The sequence below is a fragment of the Dama dama genome, chromosome 33, assembly GCF_033118175.1.
Source record: "Dama dama isolate Ldn47 chromosome 33, ASM3311817v1, whole genome shotgun sequence".
Classification (NCBI taxonomy): domain Eukaryota; kingdom Metazoa; phylum Chordata; class Mammalia; order Artiodactyla; family Cervidae; genus Dama; species Dama dama.
Window position 1 is genome coordinate 3957613 of NC_083713.1, and position 13901 is coordinate 3971513.

The 13901-nt window shown below is 42.6% G+C and overlaps 1 protein-coding gene across 2 annotated transcripts in view; it reads left to right on the plus strand.

The window, feature by feature from the left end:
* Positions 1-592: 592 nt before the first annotated feature.
* Positions 593-13901, plus strand: part of NIPA1 (NIPA magnesium transporter 1) — a 49422-nt gene continuing 36113 nt past the window's right edge. Inside the window, exon 1 of one of the 2 annotated variants that reach the window (XM_061135422.1) lies at positions 593-755. In XM_061135422.1, the coding sequence (XP_060991405.1) occupies positions 593-755 (163 nt within the window). Of the gene's footprint in view, positions 756-12968; positions 13077-13901 lie in introns of those variants that run through there. The other variant, XM_061135423.1, reaches the window with a different exon arrangement.

The window sequence follows — 13901 nt, forward strand, 5'->3', positions numbered from 1 at the left end:
TTTATCAAAAATAAATTGGGACAGACAGTATGATCACAAGCTCACAGCTCCAGAGCGGAGGCAGATGACTTCATTTAGTGGTCCCATTTGAGATTCCATAGCTGGTTTGGCTTCAGGCCCCAGGGGCGGCTCCCTGCTCATCCCGGACCAGCTTTGTGGGGGGTCCATGATCCCAGTTAGGACTGCGTCTTGTTGGCGCTTTTGCAGTCCCGAATATTGAATGGGACAACCACTGAAAATTATGTGTTTATCCGAGATGCAAACTTAACTGGCGGTCCTGTATTTGCAGTTGCCAAATCTGGAAACTCTGCCTCTACACCCACCCACCTACCGTCTCACTCCATCCCTCACCACCGCCGCCTCTCGTAATGCGCTCCGAACCCTCATTCGCTTCCTCTCGGCGCTCACCCTCCTCCCAGAACTCAGGATCCACCCTCCACCTGACCTCCGCGAGGAGCCCAGACTCCACCCTGCCTCCGTGCCGCCCAGGGTCCCCCCGCCCCACAGCCCAGCCGCTTCGGGCCGTGGAGCCAGCCCCCGCCTTCTGGCCGGGCGGGCGAGCGCGCAGGCGCAGAGGGCGGGCACGGGCGGAATGGGGACTGCGGCTGCTGCAGCGGCGGCGGCCGGGGAGGGGGCGCGCAGCCCGAGCCCCGCCGCCGTGTCGCTCGGCCTGGGCGTGGCCGTAGTGTCGAGCCTGGTGAACGGGTCCACGTTCGTGCTTCAGAAGAAGGGCATCGTGCGCGCCAAGCGGCGAGGTAGGGCGGGCAGCGGCCCTGCTCGGGGTGGGGGCGGGGGGTGTGGAGGGAGCCGCCGCCGGGTGTTGGGAGAGGAGCTGCCTCAAGTAGGGGCGTGTGCGGGTCGTCAGACCGGGCGGGGCACCTCCGAAGGGCGAGCTGCGCGGGCCGGAGACCCCTTAGCCCACCCGAAGCGCAGGCACAGCCGCTGCCCTGCGCGCCAGGAGCGTCTCAGCTAGGAAAGCTGCCGGGGAAATCAGCCGCCCGCCCTGAGCGGTGGTAGTGGTGTCGCCGCCACTGTTCTTCTCCCTTCCCAGCGGCTGCCAAGGCCGTCTTCAGTTTTATGCGGTTTTTCCAGCAGACCTCTTTCCTACCTCGCAGACCCAATCCCTTTGCAGCCGTGCAGCCCGCCGACCTGCCCTCTGGTTGCCGCCCCGGTGTCCCTGTCACCTGCATTCGCCGGCTGCTTAGGGACAGCTTCTTGTCTGCAGTATTCCTGGAATGGTCGGAGCCCACTGCCGGACCGGGAGGAGCGACCTTTGCTGTGACTCGGGCCAGGGGTGCACTTGGAGGGCAGGGTCCGCTGACCTCTCTGCCTGCAGTGGCCGCAGCAGTGCAGAAGAGAAAATGTGCGCTAGGCAGGCCAGGGTGGGACTTGCGGGCCAGGGAGACGCTTGCCCTCGGAGTCTGTGCTTTCCTGCGGCTTCTGTTCCTGAGGTCCTTGACTGAACCAGCTTTGGTTTAGATTTGACCTATTTGACAACAAATGATTTTCAGTGTGAAAAACACGCAAGACAGATTAAAATAACCAAGAATGGGCCGACTGAATATTGCTTGGGGTGGACACTTCTTATCAGTGTGGAAAGAGAGATGTGGCAGAGTTCTTTGCCAGTGTTCCTGTGTGCTAAGAGAGGTTAAGACCGTTTACTGAAGGCAAGATGTAGCATGCTTTAAAACTGCTAATGAACCAGTTAATGTCAGTTAATGTCATTAGCAGTTCATTAACTGCTAATGTCCAGAAGGACTGAGGTCTTGTGGTTGTTCATTGTGTTCTACAAGAGTAGTGTTAGGAGCTTTCTGGGAAGGAGGAAGCCACCAGGTCATGGGTTTAAGAATAAGTTAACTCATTTAATAGTTCAAATTCTAGAATACAAGTGAAACTCTCTTGAGTGCCCTGGATGTTCAGCCATGAGTGAATTGAGGAAAGAGATAAAGGGACCTACAACCTCGAGAGAAAATATGAAATCATAGATATTTGTTAAAGAATTCAGCTTCAAAGGTAAAACGTTGCAGTCCATACATAAGATCTAAATGAAATCTAATGTAGTTTCCCTCAGCTGCGGCTGTAAACTCTCAGGTAGGAAACAGCCGCCTGGCAGCTGAACACTTTTCAGGGAGCACCTGTCAGTTTGAGGGGCTTTAGGGTGAAGTATTTGCTGTAATTAAAAAATAAACAACATATGTGCCCTTGATAGGATGGGTACATGATCTCCCAAACCCACAACCCAGTCGAACCATGAGAAAAACACCACACAAAGCTGAATTCAGAAATAGCCTGCGAAATATCTTCAGCCCTCCTGTCAAGGTTGTAAAGTCTGAGAGACTGTCAGAGCCAGGAGGAGCCTGAGGACACGTGACCATGTGACATTAGGTAAAATCTAGGGAAACCTGGATATAGACTTACCAGAAAACAATGATTATTGAGTAAAACTAAATGTGTTGTTTCAGCTGAGCTTATGTGTTCAAGGGAGTTAGTGAACAAGAAAAAAACCCACAGAAACCTGAAAAAAAATTATTGATGCTTTATTTATGCTTGCACACTATGCCTTTAAATTAATGAGTGAAACTGTGATATTTGCTAATTTCATTCTTCCCCAGTTACTATCCACCATTACTAATTCAAGCTAGCTGGGTTCCTCATGATGACAGAGTATGGACATATAGTCTTGTTTTGATAAATTAGTTTTGATTTGTTCAGCAGATATTCATGAAAGTCTTATTATATGTCAGACACTCTTGTAGGTATTGAGGACACGTAGTTCCAAAATCGACTCCTCCTGGATCCTTTTTCTGCCTCTGCTGACAAGCAGCATGGTTGGCCATTATGAAATGACTGAAATGGAGAAGAAGGGAGGACAGAGGAGGTGGCTAAAAACTGGAGAGTCACGTTCTTATGTTAAGGAATGGTTTCTACCTCTGTAAAAAGCTGGCTCACTGAAAGTTTCAACTTTATTGCATTGCCACGCACCAGTATTTCTTTACTCAAAAGCTGAAAGCTCTCAGCTTCAGGAGAGCCACCAATCTGGTCACAGCCCTTCTATGGGGCGGAGGGGTTGGGGTACAGCTTCCTCTGTTACTAGCTTTCACTCACTCTTGAAAGGACCTTGAATAGAATACCACGCGTGGAATGAAAATGAATAGGCTAGGAGCACCATCCACAGCACGGGCTTAAGGTGAACGGCCTCACTTCTGGGCTGGCTTTGAAGGACTCTGAAGATGGGAAGTGGTCTGGGAGCACCTGGGGCTACCGGACATTGATAATATGTTTAGTGTTAGAACCCACTTGAAGCAGAGCTTATAAATGAGAAGCAAGGTAATCATCGAGTAGATGTTTGCTGAAAGCCAGTTGCAATATTAGAATTCCTGTGCTGGTAGATAGGCTAGGATGGAGCCTCTTAGCTAGGGGGATGATGTCCTACCCTCAGACTGACATTGTAGAGACACCCTCAGGAAAGTCGTATGTATGGATTTGCTGGAGGCTTTGGAGAACTGCATAGATGAGTAATTCTATTAGAATGTCCTAGGCCTGGAAGAATCACGAACTTTTAAAAAATTCCCTTTCATCAAAACCAGGAGATACCTCCTAATGCCTATTATGATGGCTGTTGTTTTAAAAAGAAGTAGGAGGTAATAAGCATTGCTGAGGATGTTGAGAAATTGGAACCCTTGTGCACTCTTGGTGGGAATGTAAAATGGTATACCTGCTGTGCAAATCAATATGGAAGTTCTTCAAAAAATTAAATGTAGAATTACCATAGAAGCCAGCAGTTCCATTTCTGAGTATATATATCCAGAAGAAATAAAAGCAGGGACTTGGATAGATATCTGCACACCCTTGTTCATAGGAGCATTATTCACAATAGAGAAAGCGTGGAAACAACCAAAATATCCATTGATGGATAAATGGATAAACGAATTGTGGTATATACGTTTAAAAGGAATATTATTTTGTCTTAAAAAGGAAGGACATCCTGACACATGCTGCATTATAGATGAGCCTTGAGACATTATGCTAAGTGAAATAAATCAGTTACAGAAGGACAAACCTTGTGTGATTCTACCTATATGAGGTACCTAGAGTAGTCAAATTATAGAGACAGAAAGTAGAATGGTATCACAGGGGCTGTAAGAAGGAGAGGTGGAAAATTAATGTTTAATGGGCACAGGGTTTCTGCTTTGTAAGATGGGATAGTTCTGGAGATGGATGGTGGTGACTGTACAACAGAGTGAATGTACTTAATGCCATGGAACTGTACACTTAAAAATGGTTAAAATGGTGACTTTTATGTGTATTTTTCCACAATAAAAAAATGCTTTTCAGATTTCATAGTCTCTTTTCCTGAGAAGAGTACAGCCTAGATGTGTAGTTACACTGTTAGGTGCTCAGAAGGTGAGTGAGTTGTCTCATGAGAGTGAAAACTGGAATCCTAGTATCCCGCCTGCTAGTCTCAAGCCTCCTGTACTGATTTGAAGGGCACGTGTTCTCTGGCTGTCAAAAGTACACTTTTTCCTTGCCTCTCTTGTCATTCCCAGGCACACACCTAGGTGCATGTACCCCCACACCCGGAAATGAGGTGGACACATGTTGTCTTCACCCCTGCCATCCTATGGACCTGTGGTTAGTTTCTCAGCTTCTGTGACTCCTCCATGCCCTGACAGATGGAATTGGCTCCTTCTCCTGCTGTATGTCTTCTTTGTGCCTATCCTCAACCTTTTTCTGCCCCTGAAACCTGTGGTACAATGGCTTGTTCACTTGTCTGTGTGCCCCCTGGATCGTGGCTATTCAAGGCAGGGGACACGTCCTGTCAACGGGGAAGCGTATGGTGGGCACTCAATATGCCATCTAACTGGCCATGAGTATCCATGTAGTCAAGAGGGTAAAACTGAACCTTGTATTTTATTTGTGAGCTTTCTTCAAATTACTCAGAGCTGACCCCATTTACCTGTGGCCTCTTCTAAGCAACAGAAACCAGAGTTACTGCCAGATCTGAAAACCTGTAACCCTGATCCCTGCCCAGCTCCAAGGGGAGATCACTGATAAGGAACAGGGTGCAGTTGTTAAGAGCATCAAGTGGCTCCATAGCCTGTGCATATCTGGTTTACTTGATAGTATTTCCAGGAGAAGAGAAGGTAAAGAAGGCTGCTACTTACACAAGACTCATGATGTCCCAGCCTCATGCATCTGTCTGGACTTAGATGGGCCCTGCTTCCTTGGGGTCTTCCAGTGGGTTGCAGTCAGACAGTGGCTGAGGCTGGAGCCATCTGAGATGATTTCTTCACTCACTTGTTTGGGACAGCTGAAGCATCTAGGGAGAGTCCTGAGCCCCCTCTCTTTTTCTCTCTCCCCCTTCCTCCCTACCTCTGTCACTATTGTAGTCTCTTCACACATGACCACCTTGGGCTTTTTCACACCATAGTGGTCGGTTCAGGGAAATCATACCCCTTATGTGCTGGATAGCTTTGTCTAGACCAAATCTTCCAAAGACTAAAGTGATGGCTGAACGATCTTTGTGACCTGTTTTGGAAGTCTTACAATACTACTTCTGCCACATTCTAGTGGTATACTCAGAGCCAGCCCAGGTTCAGAGTGTGAGGGGACAGTATAGGGACCTGGATCCCAGGAGGTGTGATGTAGGAGAGAAGTTGAGGCATGCAGTCGATACAGGACTGCTGGTTCTATGGTTTGAACCCAGCGCAGGCTGACTTTGAAGGTGGTCTTTCTCTCATGCTGCCTATAGGAAAAGTGAACGGGAAGATATTAATATATAAATTAATAAATTTATAAATATATAAATTACTATATAAATTCACCTATAAGCAAGACTTTTCTAATGAGTTTCATAATTTATTTGGGAAAAGCTCATACTATGATACTGGTTTATTATAAATAAGTACTGTATCTCCAGTACTTTAAGTCCTCAATGAGTAAATAGTCCTTTTAAAAAAAATTTTAAAGATGAGCAACTAGAAAAGACCACTTTTCAAGAAGAATATGCTCAATCCCACACTGCCTAACCCCACATTCCCTATGTATCTGTGCCATTCCCTAATGTTTCCAAATCTGTGACTGTAAACTGAGTCTTTTAGATATTGCCTGCATCAGCCAGGAAGGGTGGGCAGGCAGAGGGTTTACTTTGCTTGTTCATGCGCAACCAGAGCTCTGCTAAACAATGATATCATTCCAGAGAACTCTGGGCATTGTCATATTTTTAAAAGAGCATCTTCTTCCTGGTTATAGAAATGTGGTCATTTTTTAAAATCTGGGAAGTACATAATGAATAGGAAAATAAAAAGTATTCATCTCTTCACTTTGAGGTAACTACTGTTACAATTAGGTGTATTTCTTCTTAGTCACATTCAATACTTATATTTCAACACTGAATTTTAATGAATAAATCCTGTGTACCTATATATATAATACACAGGGTATAGAGAAAGATGGAATAAACCCCACCTGTCAGGTGCCCCCTTGAGAACTGTGTGCCAGTTTATGTCCCGTGGTTGTGCTCATCCCCGTGCTGTTAAGATCCTGTGAAAAATACTCAGTGGTTGCATGAATGTTGCTGTGCAGTCTCTCAGCAGTGTCCAACTCTTTGTGACCCCATGGACTGCAACATGCCAAACTTCCCTGTCCTTCACCATCTCCCAGAGTTTGCTCAAACTCAGGTCCCGTGAGTCGGTGATGGCGTCCAAGCATCTTTTCTGTCGTCCCCTTCTCCTCCTGCCTTAGATCTTTCCCAGCATCAGGGTCTTTTACAGTGAGCTCGCTCTTCACATCAGGTGGCCAAAGTATTGGAGCTTCAGCTTCAATGTCAGTCCTTCCAATGTATATGCAGGAGTGATTTCCTTTAGGATTAACTGGTTTGATCTCCTTATAGTCCAAGGGACTTTCAAGAGTCTTCTCCTACACCACAGTTCAAAGCACCAGTTCTTTGGAGCTCAGCCCTCTTGATGGTCCAACTCTCATATCCATACATAACTACTGGAAAAACCATAGCTTTGACTAGACAGAACTTTGTTGGCAAAGTCCCTGCTTTTTAATATGCTCTCTAGGTTTGTCATAGATTTTTTTCCAAGGAGCAAGATTTTGGAGCCCAAGAAAATAAAGTCTGTCACTGTTTCCATTGTTTTCCCATCTATTTGCCATGAAGTGATGGGACCGGATGCCATGATCTTAGCTTTTTGAATGTTGAGTTTTAAACTTGATTTTTCACTCTTTCACCTTCCTCAAGAGGCTCTTCAGTTTCTCTTCACTTCCTTCCATAAGGGTAGTGACATCTGCATATTTGAGGTTATTGATATTTCTCCTGGCAATCTTGATTCCAGCTTGTGCTTCATCCAGCCCAGCATTTCACATGCTGTACTCTGCATATAAGTTAAATAAGCAGGGTGACAATATACAGCTTTGATGTACTCCTTTCCCAATTTTGAACCAATCTGTTGTTCCATCATCTTTTAGGGTTTAAAACAGCTCAGCTGGAATTCTATCACCTCCACTAGCTTTGTTTGTAGTGATGCTTCCTAAGACCCACTTGACTTCATACTCCAGGATGTCTGGCTCTAGGTGAGTGAGCACACCATCATGGTTATCTGGGTCATTAAGATCTTTTTTGCAAGCCATCTTGAATTAATTTTTGTATATGACTAATGTATGTGTCAAGGTATGCCACACTTATGGCAGAAAGTGAAGAAGAACTAAAGAGCCTCTTGAAAGTGAAAGAGGACAGTGAAAAAGTTGGCTTAAAACTCAACATTCAGAAAACTAAGATCATGGCATCCGGTCCCATCACTTCATGGCAAATAGATGGGGAAATAATGGAAACAGTGAGAGACTTTATTTTTGGGGGGCTCCAAAATCACTGCAGATGTGACTGCAGCCATAAAATTAAAAGACACTTGCTCCTTGAAAGAAAAGTTATGACCAACCTAGACTGCATATTAAAGAGCAGAGACGTTACTTTGCCAACAAAGGTCTGTCTAGTCAAAGCTATGGTTTTTTCTAGTAGTCACATGTGGATGTAAGAGAGTTGGATTATAAAGAAAGCTGAGCACCTGAGAATTGATGCTTTTGAACTGTGGTGTTGGAGAAGATTCTTGACAGCCCCTTTGACTGCAAGGAGATCCAACCAGTCCATCCTAAAGGAAATCAGTCCTGAATATTCATTGGAAGGACTGATGCTGAAGCTGAAACTTCAATACTTTGGCCACCTGATGCGAAGAACTGACTCATTTGAAAAGACCCTGATGCTGGGAAAGATTGAAGGCAGAGGAGAAGGGGACAACAGAAGATGAGATCATTGGATGGCATCATCAACTCAATGGATATGAGTTTGAGTAAGCTCCGGGAGTTGGTGATGGACAGGGAAGCCTGGTGTGCTGCAGTCCATGGGGTTGCAAAGAGTCAGACATGATTGAGCGACTGAACTGAACTGAGCTGAAGGTATGAGTCAAGGTTCAGTATTTTCTCTACTGGTAGACATTTGGTTCTGCATCATTTGTTGATTGAATTATACTGCTGCTTTAGTCCATGATCTGAGTGTACATGTGTGAGTGTATTTCTGAATTGTATTCTGGTTTTATTGCATGCTCAGTCCCTCAGTTGTGTCCAACTCTTTTAGCCCCTATGGAAAATTTAGTCCATAGAATTTTCCAGGCAAGAATACTGGAGTGGATTGCCATTTCTCTCTCCAGTTTTAATTGTATGTTGCTCAGTTGTATCCAACTCTTTGCGACCCCATGGACTGCAGCACGCCAGCTTTCCCTGTCCTTCATCATTCCCGGACTTTTCTCAAATGAATGTCCACTGAGTTGGTGATGCCATCCAACCATCTTGTCCTCTGTTGCCTTCTCCCCCTGCCTTCGATCTTTCCTGGCATCAGGGTCTCATTTCCCCTGAGTTGGCTTTTTGCATCAGGTGGCCACAGTATTAGAGCTTCAGCTTTTTATTGTTTATGCCTATACTTATGCCAGTCTGTCTTGATTATGTTGTTTTATAATCTTAAAATCAGATAGTATAAGTCATACAATTTTTTTCTTCTTTTTCAAGATTGCCTAGCTATTTCTTTAGGAAAGTAAATTCTAGGTATCTAATAATAAACATTCAAAAGAACTTCAGGTACTAACTCCATTCATACATTGGTGAATGCCAAGTACCCAAATTGAGTGTAGTTAATGCTCTCATTTAGCTGGTTGATGTCAGGAAAGAAATTTTCTTGATAGTTCTTTTTTTAAAAGAACTCTGTAAAAAACGTCATAGCAGCTTTTAAGTTAAGGCATTAATTAACTAGTAGAGGACTTAGTGATCCACTCCTGCTTTGCTGTTAGCAGCAACTTCTGTTCTTCCTGTCAGGAGCACACGTGAATAGAATTTTCCTGTGGAATGATCAGGAGGTACGTAAACTAGATGACTGTCTGTATTTTTGTGCTAGAAAGTAATACTTTAAGGACATTTCTGATACACGTTTATAACTAAATGGAAGGTTTTAAAAATCAGTAGTCCATCATCCCTGCCAATTGATATTATCATATCAATGTCAATAGACAATAAACTATCAATAGACAACATCACTGCCAATTGGTATTATCATCCTGACAAGTTGCTTTTGTGTTTGCACAGTAGTTCTTTGTCTTATGGTTCAGCTGTTATAAACAACCATTGAACTCTCAGCATCCAGGGTTTCCAGTATGAGGGGGGAAAAAATTCTAGACTTTAGGTATTTCTACTTTTGGAACCCATACCTAGGAGTGGAGGGGAGGAGGCATGAGTGCAGTCAAATAAACAAACAGAAAATCATCAGCGTTCTACAGTTCTGAGCTACTTGTTCTTGCTGAGGCCAGAGAACTTGAAGAGTCCCAAACATCAGCCTGGAAGAGGATGAGCATGAACGTAAGCTTGAACAAGGGCCCCCTGAGGGTGTCAGCGGAGTAGCTAGGATGTTTAGGGACAGTGAGAAGGTGAAACTATGAAGAAATTGTCATTTTAGGGCATAAGAAAGTAATGTCTATGGAAGGGCCAAGGCCTCACATGGAAGGCAGGCTCCTAAGAGTTTCTGACTGCCAGGGATGGAACCTGGGGCAGCTGCTGCACGGGTGGATGAGCAGGAAGAGCAGTGGGTTTTCTTCCATGAGCACTGGGGGTACTGCTGAACTGGGGTCCTTGGGGACCATGTGGAGAAGTACCGCTTTGATACGTAGTTAGGAGTGTAACTTAATGCCTATTAAAGCAGAAAAATTTTACCTAATATTGACTTAAAAGGTGTAGGTGATTGCAGTACCTTTGGATTTCAGCAAATTCAAGCTCCTCTTGGGGAGCATGAGTGGGAGGACCCTAAACACTTGCAGCTGACTTTAACCTTTGATTAAAGGGAGACCAAAGTCTTGTTATTTCTCAGTTCCTAGTATCCCAGGTTCTTCTCCATTTTAGTGAGAATCCATTGTAAACCATCAAAAGCATACGCTGTATGTTATGCTGTTATGTTTGTGTTGTATGGTAGCGAAAGCAGTGAAAGAGGAGAGCCTCAGTGGGTCCCCTAGTACTGGCACCCTTGAACTGCAGGAGGGTTGCCCACATTCTAGCAGCTGCTACAGCAGTGATCCCATGCCCTCAGCAGAGACCCCCAACAGAGAAGACTGTGACTGATTCCTTGATTTCTAAGTTCCTGAAATCTTTTGAATATCATATATAGTATGTTGGAAAACTGTTGAGTAAATTAGTGTGTTCACTTGCTGTAAAACAATCTTCAAGATCTAGAATGAAAGTATGTTCAGACCTATTTTAAATAATAAGCAAGAACATTTATTTACACACAAAAGAGCAGGAGTGGCCATGCTTATATTAAACAGAATAAACTTTAAGGCAAAAATTGTTACTAGAGACAAAGAAGGACCTTTTATAATGATGAAATGGTTCAATCTTCAGGAAGATATAACAATTCTAAATATATGTGGACCTAGCAACAACACCCCAGATACATGAAGCAAAACTGACAGAAAAAAGAGAGAGATAAACAGTTAAAAGCAGTGGTTGGATTGGACTTCCCAGGTGGTCCAGTGGTGAAGAAACTGCCTTCCAGTGGAGGGGACGCTGGTTTGATCCTTGGTTGGGGAACTAGGATCCCATGTGCCATGGGACAGCTAAGCCTGTGCACCACAACTAAGACCTGGTGCAACCAAACAATAAAAATTTAAAAAAAATAGTGGTTTGAGATGTTAGTATCCTACATTCAAAATGGATGAAAAACCAAGGCTGAAGATCAGCAAAGAAGTAGAAGACTTGAACAATACTATAAATCAGTTAGCCTTTACTGTTTTAATTATTACAGTTGGATTTATGCCATTTACTCTTTTTCTATACATCTCATAGATTTTCTGTTTCTCTACTCCTTTATGGCTTTACTTGCATTATGTGAATGTCTCTAGTGTAACATTTTAATTCCTTTAATGGTTTTTCACCATATTTTTTAGTTATTTGCTCTAGGACTTGCCATTATATCTTAGCTAATGGAGTCTATTTCAGACTTACACTAATTTAAATCCAGGTAGACATAGAAACATTACTCCTACACAGCTGCATTGCTTCTTTCTTTCTTTTTGTAATTTCTTATAACACCAGAAACATTTTGTATTGAGGTATAGCCAATTAACAATATCCTGGTAGTTTCAGGTGAGCAGCAAAGGGACTCAGCCATACATATACATGTAATTTCTTTCTTTATTATTGTTATACATGTTACATTTTGTATGTTACAAACCCAATGATATATTCTTGTAGCTTATAATAAAGATAATATATACTTTATATTATTTTATATCCCAAAGAAGCTTAGAAAACAAAGGAAGTCAAATACAGATTTATAGTGTTTTTTATGTTTCTTTTTAAAGAAATTATTTGGCTGTGCTGGGTCTTAGTTGCAGCACTTGGGATCTTCAGTCTTCTGTGTGGCAGGCTGGAGTTTAGCTGTGGCATGCAGACTCTTAATTGTAGCATGTGGGATAGTTCCCTGAAACAAAGTGAAGTCGCTCAGTTGTGTCCGACTCTTTTCAGCCCCATGGACTGTAGCCTGCCAGGCTCCTCCATTCATAGGATTTTCCAGGCAAGAATACCAGAGTGGGTTGCCATTTCCTTCTCCAGGGGATCTTCCCAACCCAGGGATCAAACCCAGGTCTCCTGCACCACAGGCAGACTCTTTACCGTCTGAGCTACCAGGGAAGCCCCCAGACCAGGGGCCAACCCCAGGCCTCCTGCATGGGGAGTGTGGAGTCTTAGCCATTGGTCTGCAGAGAAGTCCTTGTTATGTTACTTTCTTATTTACCATTTCTCATTTTCTTCATTTGTTCCTGTGGATCAAGTTACCATCAAGTTATCATGTTCTTACTCGGTAAAACTTTGCTCACTCACATATCTTTTGTGCTGTCCTTATCAAATTTATTACTATATGTTATATATGTGTGTGTGTGTATATATATATATATATAATGTATACTATATAATGCTGTATGTTATTGATCCAACAATACAATAATATACATTCAGTACCTTTTCAAATCAGCTAAGATGAGAAAGGACAATATATTTTCATTTCCACTGACTTTTATAATGACACAATTACCTCTGTCATTACTGGAGTGTGTGTGTGTGTGTATGTGTATGTATTCAAAATACCATCTGAATTTACTTGCTTTCACCTGAAGAACTTCATTTAATGTTTCTTGTAAGCTATGTCTGTTCTCAGTTCTCTTCAGTTTTACTTATCTAGGAATGTCTTTGTTTTGCCTTCATATTTGAAAGATAGTTTTGCTGGATGTAAGATTGTTGCTTGACAGTTTCTCCTTTAAGAACTTTGACTGTATTACTCCACTGCTTTCTGGCCTCCACTATTTTGCTGAGAAGTCAGTTGTTAATCTTACTGGACTTTGTTGTCAGTTGTTTTTCTCTTGCTTCTTTCACAATTTTGTCGTTGAGCGTTTTACCATCATGTGACTGGGTGTGGATATCTTTGTGTTTGTCTTATTGGAGCTTTTTGAGCTTCCTGGATGTGTAGATTTTTTTAAAAATCACATTTGGTAAGTTTCAGCTATTTTTCCTTGAATATTTTTTCTGACACTTTCTTTTCCTCTGATAATCACATTATATCTATTGATATTGTTAATGATGTCCCACATTTCTCTGAGGTGCTGTTGATTTTTCTTTGTACCTCTCTCTCTCTTTAGTTCTTGTTCTCTGTTAATGTTTTCCAGAATGTATAATCTTTATCAATATGTCTTCAAGTTCACTGATTCTTTCTTCTGCCAGGAAGTTCAAATCTGCTATTGATTTTTTCATTCTAGTCATTTTACTTTTCAACCCCAGAATTTACAGTTGGCTTTTTTAAAAATAATTTCTGTCTATTGATACTCTATTTGATGATGAGTTGTCATTATATCTTTCTTTACTTCTCTAAGCATGATTTCCTTTAGTTATTTGAACATATTTTTAATAACTGGTTTGAAGTTTTTGTTATGTCTAAAATCTGAACACTCTCACAGGCAGTTTTGATGCTTGCATTCCCCCCTTTAAATGATATTTGTAATGTAGTGCATGTTTTCTTGTTTGTTTGGTGCATCTGATAATTTTTTTCAGTTAAAGATTATTTTTTTATTATTACCTGGTTATATCATCTCTTCAGTAGTTCTTTTCCAGAAGTTTTATACTTAGTGCAAGAAAGACAAATACTACTAAAGCACTGATACAGTGCATTTTGTACTGCTTGCTGTTTTAGGCATAACAAAAGGGAATATATACATTATATTTTGTTTATCAATTTATCTATTCATCCATTGATAGACATGCGGATTCTAATGGCTTTTTGGCTATTGTGAATAATGCTACTAAGAACATAAGTGTGCACA